The sequence below is a fragment of the Vigna umbellata genome, chromosome 5, assembly GCF_029865625.1.
Source record: "Vigna umbellata cultivar VRB3 chromosome 5, Vumbellata_1.0, whole genome shotgun sequence".
In the NCBI taxonomy this organism is placed as follows: domain Eukaryota; kingdom Viridiplantae; phylum Streptophyta; class Magnoliopsida; order Fabales; family Fabaceae; genus Vigna; species Vigna umbellata.
In genome coordinates this window covers 53,062,484-53,076,674 of record NC_142169.1, presented here as the reverse complement: position 1 = coordinate 53,076,674, position 14,191 = coordinate 53,062,484, and the positions used below count along the sequence as shown (strand labels likewise).

General features: G+C 31.2%; 2 protein-coding genes across 2 annotated transcripts; both read left to right on the top strand.

Annotated features, from left to right (window-relative positions):
* The first annotated feature begins 284 nt into the window (after window positions 1–284).
* LOC124836547 (putative serine/threonine-protein kinase WNK11) lies at window positions 285–2,499 on the top strand. Its single transcript, XM_047311720.2, has 3 exons — window positions 285–421; window positions 804–1,307; window positions 1,724–2,499. Exons 1-3 carry the CDS (start codon window positions 419–421, stop codon window positions 2,114–2,116), a joined length of 900 nt encoding a protein of 299 aa, XP_047167676.1. The 5' UTR covers window positions 285–418; the 3' UTR covers window positions 2,117–2,499.
* A 9,913-nt stretch (window positions 2,500–12,412) lies between these two features.
* On the top strand, window positions 12,413–13,648 carry LOC148198600 (uncharacterized). The gene is made up of 4 exons (XM_088115872.1): window positions 12,413–12,424; window positions 12,521–12,738; window positions 12,821–13,069; window positions 13,438–13,648. The coding sequence occupies exons 1-4, from the start codon at window positions 12,413–12,415 to the stop codon at window positions 13,646–13,648; spliced, it is 690 nt and encodes a 229-aa protein (XP_087971998.1).
* The last annotated feature ends 543 nt before the right edge of the window (window positions 13,649–14,191 follow it).

Below are 14,191 nucleotides of genomic sequence, written 5' to 3'. Positions count from 1 at the left end.
TAAATGCTAGTTTGAAACAAATTCTTTTAAAAGATCTGAACAAGAAGTAATTAAATTAATTTAATTTGAGTTGACCAGTAACTTCAGTAGATTATATTTGTAAGGGATAATGAAAATTTTATTTTATATTTCTTTTCGTAATCATCGTTAATCAGAAAAAAATAACGAAAAATGGTTTCTGATATCTAATAAGTAATATCTATAATATCTATAATATCTATAATATCTAATATCTAATATCTAATACCTAATCCTAATGAAATTACCCTTTTAACTAACGTACCCTCCTTGATTTTGTGTATATATAGTTTCCTCCAATACCTCATCCTTTCTTGTTTTTGTGTCTCATTCTGCTTCTTCTCTCATACTTGTTTCTTCAGCTCCTCTTTCTTCTTCAAATAGCATTACTTTTTTCTTCATGGTAATCATCTTTACTTTCTCTTTCTCTATTCTGCATTATCTTCTGCTATCAATTTCTCATGTAATTTTCTGCTAGTCTGCTCAATCATCTCCATAACCATAATGAATTGATTTCTATTTCCTTAGTTTCCTCTTAGATTAATTTTGATCTTAGTTTCATGCATACCAACTTGCCAGTTTTTTTCTTTGATGTGGAAAGTAAGAAACTTTATATGAATTTTGATGATGGGTTGGTTTCTTTCTTCCTTTTTTCTCTCTAACAAACTAGAGTAACAGATGATTCTGTTCTCTGAAAATGAGACCTAAGAAAGAATTTTGTGTGCAATTATTTAACTTTTTGGCATTTTATTTTGACGGTGCTGTGATTAATGTTTTGGTGGCAGATGCCAAGTGTTAAGCCTGATGTATTGGAGAGAGAGTCAGAGCCATTTGTTGAAATTGATCCAACAAGAAGATATGGCAGATACAATGAACTGCTGGGATGTGGTGCTGTGAAAAAGGTGTACAGGGCATTTGATCAGGAAGAGGGGATAGAGGTGGCATGGAACCAAGTGAAACTGAGGAACTTCAGTAACGATCCTGCAATGGTGGAAAGGCTTTACTCTGAGGTGAGATTGCTCAGAAGCTTGACCAACAAAAACATCATCTCCCTTTACAGCGTTTGGAGGGATGAGAAGCACAACACTTTGAACTTCATCACTGAGGTCTGCACCAGTGGGAATCTGAGGGAGTACAGAAAGAAACACAGGCATGTGTCCATGAGAGCCTTGAAAAAGTGGTCCAAGCAGATTTTGGAAGGGTTGAATTACTTGCATGTTCATGACCCTTGTATCATCCACAGAGACCTCAACTGCAGCAATGTCTTTGTCAATGGGAACACTGGCCAGGTAACATTCTTTTTCTTCAATCTCATGTTTTTTCTTCAATCAACCAAAGGAGAGAAAGCAGTAAAAATTACGAAGGTTCCACAAAAACTATCTGCACCTGTCATTTTGGTCGCAATGTCAAGGTTTTTGAAGTGTTTGTGACAATCATTGTGATTTTCACCGACCACATTTATCCATGATTTTTCATAATATCAAGAATTGCAACACAACCAATAACAGACATATAAAACCTTGGAAATTAGATTACCAATGCTTATGATTTTATGAAATTTGCTTTCATTTCTCAAACAAATCTCAATATGGACATCCTAACTTTAGCTACTCATGGTTAAACCAGTATAATTATAATTTTTGTTGTTACTGTTTATTGCAAGATGTCATAACTGATTTTTGTTTTGTTTGATTTACATTCTTAGGTTAAGATTGGTGACTTGGGTTTGGCAGCAATTGTGGGGAAAAGCCACTCTGCACATTCAGTTCTAGGGACACCAGAATTCATGGCACCTGAGTTGTATGATGAAGACTACACTGAAATGGTTGACATATACTCATTTGGAATGTGTGTGTTAGAGATGGTAACACTAGAGATTCCTTACAGTGAATGTGACAATGTTGCTAAGATATACAAGAAGGTGTCATCAGGTGTGAGACCTCAAGCCCTGAATAAGATCCAAGATCCTGAAGTGAAGGCCTTCATTGAGAGGTGTCTTGCTCAGCCAAGGGCTAGACCTTCTGCTGCAGAGTTGCTCAAGGACCCCTTCTTTGATTTGCTTGATTTTGATGAAGATGTTGACTCTAATACTTCATGACCAAAATTGTCTCATCTGTAGTTTACAAGATAACATATTGATGTGCTGTTTTCCTTTTATGAAATATGATTTATCCTTTTTTGAGTTGATAAGTCAACTGGGGTAGGCTTGATGACTATGCCACATTGCTTTTATTTTTATCTTAGGTAGGCTGTTTAATTGGATAAGAGTTGAACAATCTGTGAAGAATGAAGATACATGGGAATTGCTTGGTGTGAGAAGTTTTCTATTCTTTCCTTTGGATAGCTCATAGTTCGACCTGTTCTGAAGAGGGTGTCGAATTGGAGATATTGTCATTTTGTACATTGAAATATTATGAAATCTTCAATATTTATCAGTAAAAATATTGAAGGAGAAAATGAGTTGTGAATTGATTTCTGTTCCATGCTTTTACAAAGTAGGGTTTTCTGTGTTTCATTGCATCCTTAGTCATGATAATCAAATCTTGGAACAATCAAAAGCAATGGAAATTGAAATCTTAAATCATTTGATTTGAAGTCAAATTTCTCTGTGGTCAAAAGTTTGAATAAGGCTTTGAGCAAAACCATGCAGGTTTGATCCCATAAATGATAACTTCAACAAGCAATTAGGGTTGTTCAGATTTTGAAAATTGGCCCAATTTAAACACATCACATTTATTTCATTCAGTAATTAATTATTTAAGTGATTTACGTAAAGACAAATTAAAATAAATGATAATCCAACATGTTCAATTTAAAATTATTGAGAGGAAAAAAATACATATAATTTGGACAAAGGTAGTATAAGTTTTGGTTTTTTTTTTTTTTAACAAACAAGGGCAGTGTTAGATTTTGACTTGAAAAATTAATTTAATTTTGAAAAAGAAAAGAATAATAAATAATATTATGACTGGACGGCTGCCAATAACTGAAAAATCATATTCAATTGAAAACAAAAAATTGCATTTGATATCGGACTTTCTGATAACTGGAAAGAGTGTGCTTCAAAATTTGACCTATATATAAATAATTTTCTTCTTTCACCCTTTTTCACATTGCTCAAATTTTCTTCGTCTTCCATTATCATGGAAAAATATAAAAAAGAGGATTACATTATGAGTAATGTATATAAATTTTTTCTTTTGAAAAATAGACTTCAAGTATTTATAATTAATGAATTATAAATTATTTATATAAGAAATCTAATATCACTTTCAACACATAAACTTACGACTGAATATTTGTGTGTTTTTTTCTTAAATGTTACTTAATTTTTTTTATTCAAATATGAGACTTTTAACTCATATTTGAATTTCTAATTATTATAAATAATAAAATAAATATATAAATTAAATGTAATTTATAACTAAGTTTTAATTTAATTAATGATATGTGAATTGTAATATGAATGTATATAAAAATGGGTGTAGTTAGTAAAATGAGAGTTTAATGATTAAGTCATTGGACTTTATAAATTGGCTGAAGAACAATTTGTTTTGAATAGATTAGAAAGTAAAAGAATAGGAGAAGCTTAACTTAGCAACTAAAGGGTGTGGAAAAGTCTACTCGGTACTTTCTCAAAATAAACAAAACTTCATTCACTTTCCTCATTCTTCTTCTCTCCAAAACTACGCAAGATCATTTCTTCTTACTCATAAAGAAAGAAAAATTGGAGCCTTCATGTTGCAAAGACCAATAACCTAATACCAAATTTCGAGCTCTTATTTATTTTCTCATCATGATATATGCATGAAAGGGTGAGAGTGTGCTGTGGGTCTTCGGGAATCTTGAAGTTTTGAATTGGATTCTTTAATAATTAAGACTTGGATTTTGAGGTGATCAAGGAGCATTTTAAGTGTTGTACTTTAATGTTAATGGCATCATTTTATTATAACGTTTATGATTTTCTTTGTGTTCAAAAATTAGATTTGATCAATTATATAATTGTGAAAATGTCATGGAAGTGGTGATCTAACATGATTTTAGCATAGTATTGAATCACAAATTCATCATATATATATATATATATATATATATATATATATATATATATATATATATATATATATATATATATATATATAAAAGTTTAAAGTATAAATAAAATTTTTATAAACAAGTTTCATTATTTTAAAATCATATTATCTTTCTAAATGCTTTCCTTCTAGAACTATTTCTCTTCTCTTTAGGTTTTCTCACCATCTGTGCATCTGTTTGAAGATCAGAGGTCACTAGGATGATCCTTGCGACGAACTCTCTACTTTTGTCTGACCAATTTCTCTAATAAAGTAAGTTGACTTTCTACCCTTTTCTTATTTTGTTTATTCTTTTTGTGCATATAAACCATCTTTGTTTGAATGTAGTGTTTGAGCTTTCTATAAGAGTCTTTGTTGATTAGTAGTCATAATGGTGTGTTTTAATAATCTTTATATTGTTTATAAGAGCATGTAAAACTTCTTGTGCGTTTAGCGATGTTTTTAGGGTTCGTGAGGAGTTTGAATGTCTTTCGGGTAAGGGAAACTAATTGCATTCTTTTTTAACTGATACATACTTGTAATTGCTAATTGTATGCTTGTACAATAATTGAGTTGTCGGATGAAATATGATATGTGAAGTTGAGTTAGAATTTAATTAGGCTTACATGAATTGTATTTTAAAATTTGGTATGTTGTATGGTTGATAATGCAATTGAGAAGAATGAAGTCATTGAATTGTGTATAATTTGATAATTGACAGGTTTTGGCATCTATGGTTGTTGTTGGACTAATTTGTAGGGCTAGAATGGGATAGTTCAACAAAATTATGTTTTACAAAGTTATGTAGACTCGTTGGACGAGCATATACTCGTTAGATAAAGTCAAAGTTAAAGAACTAGTGACTTGGTATTGTTGGATGAGAATATACTTGTTGGGCAATACCAAAGTCAGAAAGCTCATTGACTTGATAGTCGTTGGCCGAGAATATATTTGTTGGACGATGTCAAAGTTAGAGAACTACAAACTTGGTGATCGCTAGGTGCATCCAAAGTTAGAGAACTCACTAACTTAGCAGTAGTTGGGCGAGACAAGTCTCATTGGATGAACGAATTTAAGTTTGTAAGTTCCAATAATATTCTTGTTGGGAGAGCTATTTTGTCACTAGACGAGGGTGCTCTCAAGCACTACTCGCTAAGTGAGTAGATGTTCTAGTTAAGCTAAAGTATCAAAGTTTAACTCAATTTTTTATATGTCTCTTATGGTATGTTTAAGGTGTGTGATTTTATGAATGTGAAAATGATGGTTGATTTATAATGTAATGAGAATGGTTGGTACTAATCCAAGGTGAATTAGTTGTGATATCTTTAATGTATGTATCGATATATAGATTCAGTATTGGAAGTTATCTTGTCGCTCAAATAAGCATCCAATCTCAAGTAGAGAAAGATGGAATATGTGGTGAGAGGTGTAAAAGATAATAGTCTAAGGGGATTACCTTGACCAAATATGGTTGATGGACTAATCGTGAGTGTGATAGCTTAAGTGAGTGAGCTGTTCCACCACCACAAGTGCATAACTCACAAAAGTTTGATATCAATATATATATCTGGATAATTGGGTCTTATTTGAGTCTTCATACGTGATATGTTTGTTTGATTGAATGAATAATTGTGATGATAACTCTATTTCTATTTTATGAATACTCATTTTTGCATATTAGTTTACCCTTTTCTTTGATGTTGTTTTGACTGTATGTTATTTTGTTTACAATGATCACCTTAATGGTAAAAGCAAATGATAATGTAGCGGTTGATAAAGTACAAAATTATAATAGTGTTGTAGTGTAGCCTCAAAAATATCTTATTGTGTATAGACTTATTTTTGTTAAGAACTTTATTATACTATCGATGAATATAATATTTTCTTAATTGTATAAAATCTTTGTAAATATTTATATTATAATTATACTTTAGATATCTGTAATAATATTATATATTCACAAGTTTTCTATCCTTTAATATTATTAGGTGATGTTTCTTTTTAATGATGATATGATATATTATTAATGGGATGTTAGATTTATGATTACAACAACTATTAGAAAAAATTATGAAAAACTGAAACCGTTGAGCTAGTTTAATAAATAACAAATGTATAATAAATTATCCATTAAAGTAACTTAAATTGTAAATCACAAATTTATACATATTTATATGATATTTTTCTTTTATGGTTAACAATGCGCTTTGAGATATTTGTAATTATATTTTTAAAATTGTTATTTAATTCTTGACGTTTTTCTTTTATTTGTCGATAATCATTTTAAGTAAAAATTTTTAGTTTCAATTATTATAATTTTTTGTATTATATATTCAAATGTTGATCTTATATCTTAAATTAGTTTAACATTAAGTAAAAGTTATAAAAATGATAAATGAATAAAAAAATCTATGACTATTAATTTATTAAATTATATTATAAATTAAATATAAATAATATAAGAATTAAAATAAATAATATAATTCACACAGTAAAATGATGAAAAAAAATGAAATTAATAAATAACTTACATTCTTTGAAAATAATTACAATAAAATTTAATAACTATTTAGAGGATAACAAATACATAAAACATAAAAAAAAAACTAAAAATTAACACTTTAAAGAACACACTTTAACTTAAAAAAATAAACACCAAAAACTATTATAAAATATCTATTTACTCAACACACTAATCAGACTAAACACAATTTTGCAGCTATACCAAAAAGAGAAACTAGCTAAAAAATCTTCCCAAACATAGTTCAAACAACAAAGACATTTCTTAATATTAAAAATGAGTACATGTGTCATTAATAGTTATATACAAACTTGAGCATGTAACATGGATTTTTTTTTCTTTCATTTTAATGTCTTAAATGCATGAGATATCAATTCAAGAAAAAGAAAATGAGGAGAGAAAGTGGCTTATCACCACTCACTATTTATGATTCTTGATTGTGAAAAGTCTTTTTCTCTTTCTTGATATGCGTAAAATGTGTTGTCCTTTTCCTTTGGTTTAGCTTTTATTGTACAAGTTGTGATTACTTAATTTCTTTTCCTTCTCACTTTTACCTAAATGCATGTGAAAGCATCAAGTTATAAACTTAAAGACATTGACTTGTACGACACATTTTTATTGAAACAAGTATAAATTCAATGTCTTAATAAAACTCTAAATTATAATAATAAGAATTTGTTTTTAATTTTTCAAAAATTAAAATATAAATAGAGTTAAAAAAGTTTTTAATTTCTAAACTTTGATACAAAATTTAAATTTGTTTATTTTCAAACTTTAAAATAAATAAATATAACCATCCTAATCCATTATAAAAATTCTTGAAATTATTGAAAAAATTTTACCATAAAAAATAAAATCATTAGTAAATTTGAATTATCAACGAACTTTTTTGATAGGTTTTGAATTTTCAGTTACCGACAGATTTTTTATCGATCGATAATGCATGTTTTATTTACCGATAAATGTTTTCATCATTAAAATTTGTCGGGTCATACAAATCTTAAAATCGATCAATAAATCTATCGATAAAAAGAGTGGTAAATTTTTTGCCCACGACATTCCATCTTCTTCCCTTTAACCAGTGTGAAGGCTTAATCTTCATCTCCTTTATATTTGTAAGCCATTAGTCCTAGACCAGGTCGTCGCTAGTCGCACCACTGCCGCTCGTGGCTTTCACTTGTCGTGCTTGGGAGCTCACACGATGTCGTTGTGACTTTTGTCCTATTCTCTCTTCGATTTCACTCTTCCACGCGTGTTCGCTCGCCAACCACGTTCTCTAGCCATCTAAGGGCTGCCGTTTGGAAGCGCCACCAATATCGCGTTCCTCTCCTCTTTTTCTTGTTCCTTCACTACTAGCTAAGTCACTACTTTGGACTAAAGTTTCCTCCAACGCTACTGGTGACTAATACGCACGATTGTTGCTTCATAATTGGCTTTAATTTTTGAATAAAAATATTCCTCTCTGTTGCGATTATCTGTTAGTTGTGATTCTCTATAGTTGTTGGAAGTGATGAGGTGATGGAGGAACATTAAAAGCTCATGGTGTGATGAAGATGAATCTTGGTGTGATGAAGATGAATCAATGTGTGGTTTAGATGAACTAGATCGGGACATTTACCGATGAAACTTATCGACAAATTTTTTTTCTATAATATTACGTTGAATTTTTCCGATAATTACTAATAATTTTTTCCTTCAATAATTACCAACATATATATAAAATCTTGTTAGTAGATGTCACAATTGCACTATTACCGACAAATTTTCAGTCCGTTTAAAATTCATCGGAAAAGTCGTTACTAACATACTTTTTATGTTTTCGATGAATTTTGACTGTTAATAATAACTATTTTTCTTGTAATGATCAAACTACGCTAAATTTTTTTGACGTGTCAAATAATGTTTTAGATTGATGTTTAAGCTATGTGCACCGTTTAATTATATTAATTCGTTTTTAGTTTGTGAACAACATATATCATAGTTTAAGATATAGATAAATTTCAATTTCTCGTCCTAATTTAGAGATTACAAACATATTTAACACATATAAATATTCTAATATTTTTAAGTGTCAAACCATAAGTTTAAAGTATTAATATATTCATAATTTATACTTATTATTCCCATTACCTTTGTCATAAGTGCAGATAGAAAAAAAATGGTTTAATCATTTCAAAGGTCCTTGTTTTTTATTGAAAGTCAAAGATCGGTCACTCAATTTTTTTTGTCTCAATTAGGTTCTTAAATTTGAAAAATTGAATCAATGCGACCCTTATCGTTAAATTGGTTGAACAACGTTAATAACATGAAATCAAATCAATAAGGAACTACTACACCATCATCTTCAACCTTAAACTAGAAACTTTAACCACACTAGACCAGCGTGACACTACCATCGAACTATGCTATCAACCACCATTGACCTCCACACGTAAGCACGCCACCATTGTTCAACCTACATTGTGAGCCCAAAACTGAAAATCCACCACACACCTCCCTCAATTGCGAGTGCAACACCAATTGAAACACATGAAAAACTCTGGAAGGGAGGAGGGGGGAGGGTTGAATAGAGTTTATAAAATCTTTTTACAAATAAGTGTTTAAAGCTCTTTTGCAGGGGTTAAACGGTCTACAATAAATATTAAACACTTAAGTTTTCAAACAGTGTTTTAGGAAAGAAAATTGATAAGGTAAGCATATTTTTATATTGGTTCACTCAACACAACTATGTCTAATTCTCTCTTAAAAACACTTAAGAGGTTCCAAAAATCTTTAAAAGATTACAACAAGTTTTACCACTCCTGGTTTACAAACTATCCAACCTGGATGGACGAGTTTACCCACTACCGGTTCAACACTAGTCTTTTGCTAACTAGACCTTTTAGCTTAACAAAACTAAACAACCAAGTTTTTTTATTCACTTATGAATATACTACACAACAAAGGTATTTTTGAAAAACAAATACAAATTCAAAGCTCTCGAGAAAAGGATAATTTTAGTACAAAGAAATCTAAAGACTTGTAAAAAAATTTCTTACAAAGAAAGCATTAAACGATAAAAGCTTAGAGAGAGAGTAACAACATAAGATTCAAAAATTTATTCTTGTTGTCTTCTCTTCATCCAAACTTCTTTATATATCCTTCGTTACTCAAAGAGAGTTGACTTCATTGAGAGTAGGTAGCCTTTAGGTATGAAGTCAGGTGCTAGGTTGCTTCTTGGTAGAGCAACAATGCTTTTAGCAGAGATGATGTGTACGACTTCTTCAAAATAAAAAGCATTAAGGAAATATTCGAAAAATGTCTTCCTGTCTCTTAGCGTCTTTCTAATCTAGTACAAAACTTTTAAATAAAACTTGATATTTTCATGATCTTGATAGATAAAGGGAATAAAGCACTACAGACAAAGAAGTACAAACCATACAAGTATTTAAGTTTTAAACGTTATAGATCATTTAAGCATGTTTTGTGTACTAAGAGTTTAACATACAATTTTGTTGTTTTTTAATAACACATTGTTTACAAGATATAGTGTTTAATAAAACTTTGTCTTAGATGGCTTATAATGTTAAATGCATTTTTATCAAACAATGTTTGTAACCTATATAACATCTTATACAAGCTTATGATAGATGATTCACTTATGTTGTTCAAATTGATTTTAGCAAGCACATCCTTTATATGGTTTAATCAATAAACACTATTTCATTAAGTATTCGTTTGTTAAATTCAAAACAAGAGTTAGTAGACGATCTTGTCTCTCTAAACGATATTGTCTTAACACTAGTAACCTTGCAAACTCTCGTTGTCGCACTCACTAGACCTTGCACCTTCTTCATCGCACAACCCATTCATGCGAACACCATAGAGCCACAAGCAACGTGCAAGAATGAGCAACCAAAGAACCACTCCATTGCACCATTGTGAGCCTTAACGGGAAGATCCATTACAAAAAACTTAAAGAAATTAAGGATTTTCAGTTTTTGGGTTTTGTACAAAAATTAAGATTTCCTAATTGTTTAACCATGTTCGGAACTCACGAGACAGACAAAGGATAAGACTCAACGGACCAATGGTGGTCATTGTAAAAGTCTATAATAATGTGCCACATCATTTTTTTAACATCGTTAAGCTAATTCAATGGCAGAATTTTCAAAACTATAAATTGATAAAAAATTAAAAAATTGATGACTTAAAAAAACGAGAACCTCTTAAATTATTAAACAATTTATTTTTATTTTTTAGTAAATTGAAGGATAAGAATAAATGTTATAATTATCTCTGATAATTTAATATTACCTAGAAGTTGAAACCAATAATAATTTAAATATGCCTTCATCTTTCAACTCTTTAAAATTAAAAAAAAAATCATGATAAGAGTATTAAACTATAAAATAAATAATAATATCTTTGAATATGAATATTAATCCAAAATATTATCTCCATATATATTTTAGATCTGAACAATGATAAAAAAAAGGCACAATTATATAGAAATGTTGAGTTTCTTTATCAGGTAAAATAAAGAAGGTTTAATTCCTATTTTGGTCCCACTTTTCGTAGGGTCTGTTCAAATTGGTCCTACTTTTTTTCAAAAGTTCACTAAGATCCCACTTTTCGCAAAAACGGTGCAAGTTAGTCCTTTTTGGTTACGGCGTTAAAAAACTAACGGCACAGCTGCCCAGCTGGAAGAAAACTGATGAGCTGTACATTTTTTTGTTGACGTGGCACTCTACATGGCAATCACCCATCGCATCTTGCAATTGCAACCTTCAACCTCTGCCCCAACTCTCTTCCTCCCATATGCCCATGGCGTTCCTTCTCATCACCACCTTCTCCTTCTCCTCCTTCTCTTCCTCCTTCTTCCACCCTTTCAATTCCACCTTCCTTTTTTTCCCAATCTCTCTCTGTCTTCTCAATTCTAACCCTAACCTCACCTCTTTCGAAATCTCCAAACTTCAAAAACCGCAAAATATAGTCTGAGAGAACCATCACCCTGTTCAAACCCATCAATTATTTTCCACTGGGTCACGCTTTCACTCCCAAATTTCCGATTTTTCTATCTGTTTATCGCCTTATTCGCCGTCTCAGGTATTTTCCACTGGGTCACGCTTTCACTCCTCCTCTCATGAAATCATTTTCGAACATGTGACTTCAAGTGGGTCGTCCAACAATGAAAAATAATAAAAAATAAAATCAGGGGACCAGCGGGTCCTCCAATCACAGTCCACTCTCTACCTTGGATAAAAGGGTATGCCAGCTTAAGTTATCAGGTAGTTATAAATGCTATTTAGAATATTTTGTATAAGATTTTAAGAGATAAAAAATAATATTTTTATAAACTATAATTAAATTATATGCGAATTAAAAATATAAATTTTGTATTTTATATGATAATTTTTATAGATTAGTTTGTATATAAATTATTTTTTACTTTTTTTCTTGAAGGATCTTATATAGTTGCTCATTCTAACCAACTCTCAGAATATTTTCATTACAAGCTTCATAAGATGAAATCCTAAATGGTAAAATATTTAAGACCCATTGATAAGTTTTACTCAAAATGTTGTATTATATATATATATATATATATATATATATATATATATATATATATATTAAATTGTCGAAAGAGCAATTGTTTTTAAGATAAAAAATGAGTTTTTATTGTTATAACTTACGGTTAACAAAAGAGTTTCATTAGGCCTTAATCTTAAATTAATGATCCTGTAAGAGAGATTTATTACTATCATTATAGACTAGTGTCCAGGCATAATTTTCCAACCCAGGCCACCAGTCCCCTATGTCGGGGTTTGCACCTCCGATGTACCAAGAAAAGAATTAAGGTTCATTGCAGTAAAACAGAAAAAAACATTTACTTTTTTTGCATTTACGGTGTATTATTTTTCAGGGCTGTTGTAGTGATCCAAATGGCCAATGGGTACCTCCTGGAAAAGACACAGTTGAATACTTCAATCTGAAAGATCTTTGGGACTGCTACTATGACTGGAGTGCATATGGTGTTGGAACTCCTATGATGTTTGAAAATGGTGACACTATGCAATACCATGTTCCATATTTGTCTGCCATCCAAATCTACAGTAGCAAAGCGGTTGCAGCAGCTTCTAGGTATGCAGAAACAAAACAGTTGTGCTTATGTACTGAATATTTCAACAAAATGGTGTGAGCCATGTTATTCTTGTATATATAGGCTTGGGAAAGAGGATAGTGAAGGAGCTGAATCTGATTCCTGGAGTGAGGACAGTGGAAGTGATAAGCTATCTAGAACACTGAGTAACAATTCTAGCAAAGCATGGGATGTTGCTTCTTTAGATTCAAACTCTGATCAAGTGGGTTCTTGGACAGCAAAGGATAATGAACTTTACTTACAGTACAATGAGACCTCTCCATATTGGCAGAGAGTTCCATTTTCTGAGAAGGTAGCCTCTGACTTCAAGTGGTATGGTATTCATAACTTCTTAATGGGAGTTGTTCCTAAAGTTAGATTAGAGTGTTTTCTATATTCAATAATTAGCTTTATTCAATGTAAATAATTATTAAATAAAAAGTAGCGGTAATTTTGTTTGAAGGGTGTGCACGTGTATCCATAAAGTCCATTTCCCGCCAAATCTGAGTTTGTAGGAACAGAAAAGAGAAGAAGCAATGGTAATGGCAATGGCGGGAAGAGACGGCGAATAAGGCGAATAAGGCGATAAACAGATAGAAAAATCGGAAATTTGGGAGTGAAAGCGTGACCCAGTGGAAAATAATTGATGGGTTTGAACAGGGGTGATGGTTCTCTCAGACTATATTTTGCGGTTTTTGAAGTTTGGAGATTTCGAAAGAGGTGAGGTTAGGGTTAGAATTGAGAAGACAGAGAGATTGGGAAAAAAAGGAAGGTGGAATTGAAAGGGTGGAAGAAGGAGGAAGAGAAGGAGGAGAAGGAGAAGGTGGTGATGAGAAGGAACGCCATGGGCATATGGGAGGAAGAGAGTTGGGGCAGAGGTTGAAGGTTGCAATTGCAAGATGCGATGGGTGATTGCCATGTAGAGTGCCACGTCAACAAAAAAATGTACAGCTCATCAGTTTTCTTCCAGCTGGGCAGCTGTGCCGTTAGTTTTTTAACGCCGTAACCAAAAAGGACTAACTTGCACCGTTTTTGCGAAAAGTGGGATCTTAGTGAACTTTTGAAAAAAAGTAGGACCAATTTGAACAGACCCTACGAAAAGTGGGACCAAAATAGGAATTAAACCAATAAAGAATAAGATGATATTAGGTTGTTTATGTAGTTGAGAAGAGAATGAGAGAGGGTATGCCCACAGACCAATAGAGTGATAAGAATGAGTCTTGTTTTTGGCCTTAACCATGTACTTCCTCTCTCCACCAACCTCCACAGAATCTCTGCATTGAAAAACAAAGATTTTATCACTGCTTCTCTTCCACAATAAAACTTTTTAAAATAATGTTCGAAAATGAACATATGCAAATAATATTTACTAGAATATATATGTACCCTATCTATGTTAAGAATTCAGTTAGTGGAAAGTCTAATTCCCAACGTATAATAACACTACTAATGTTT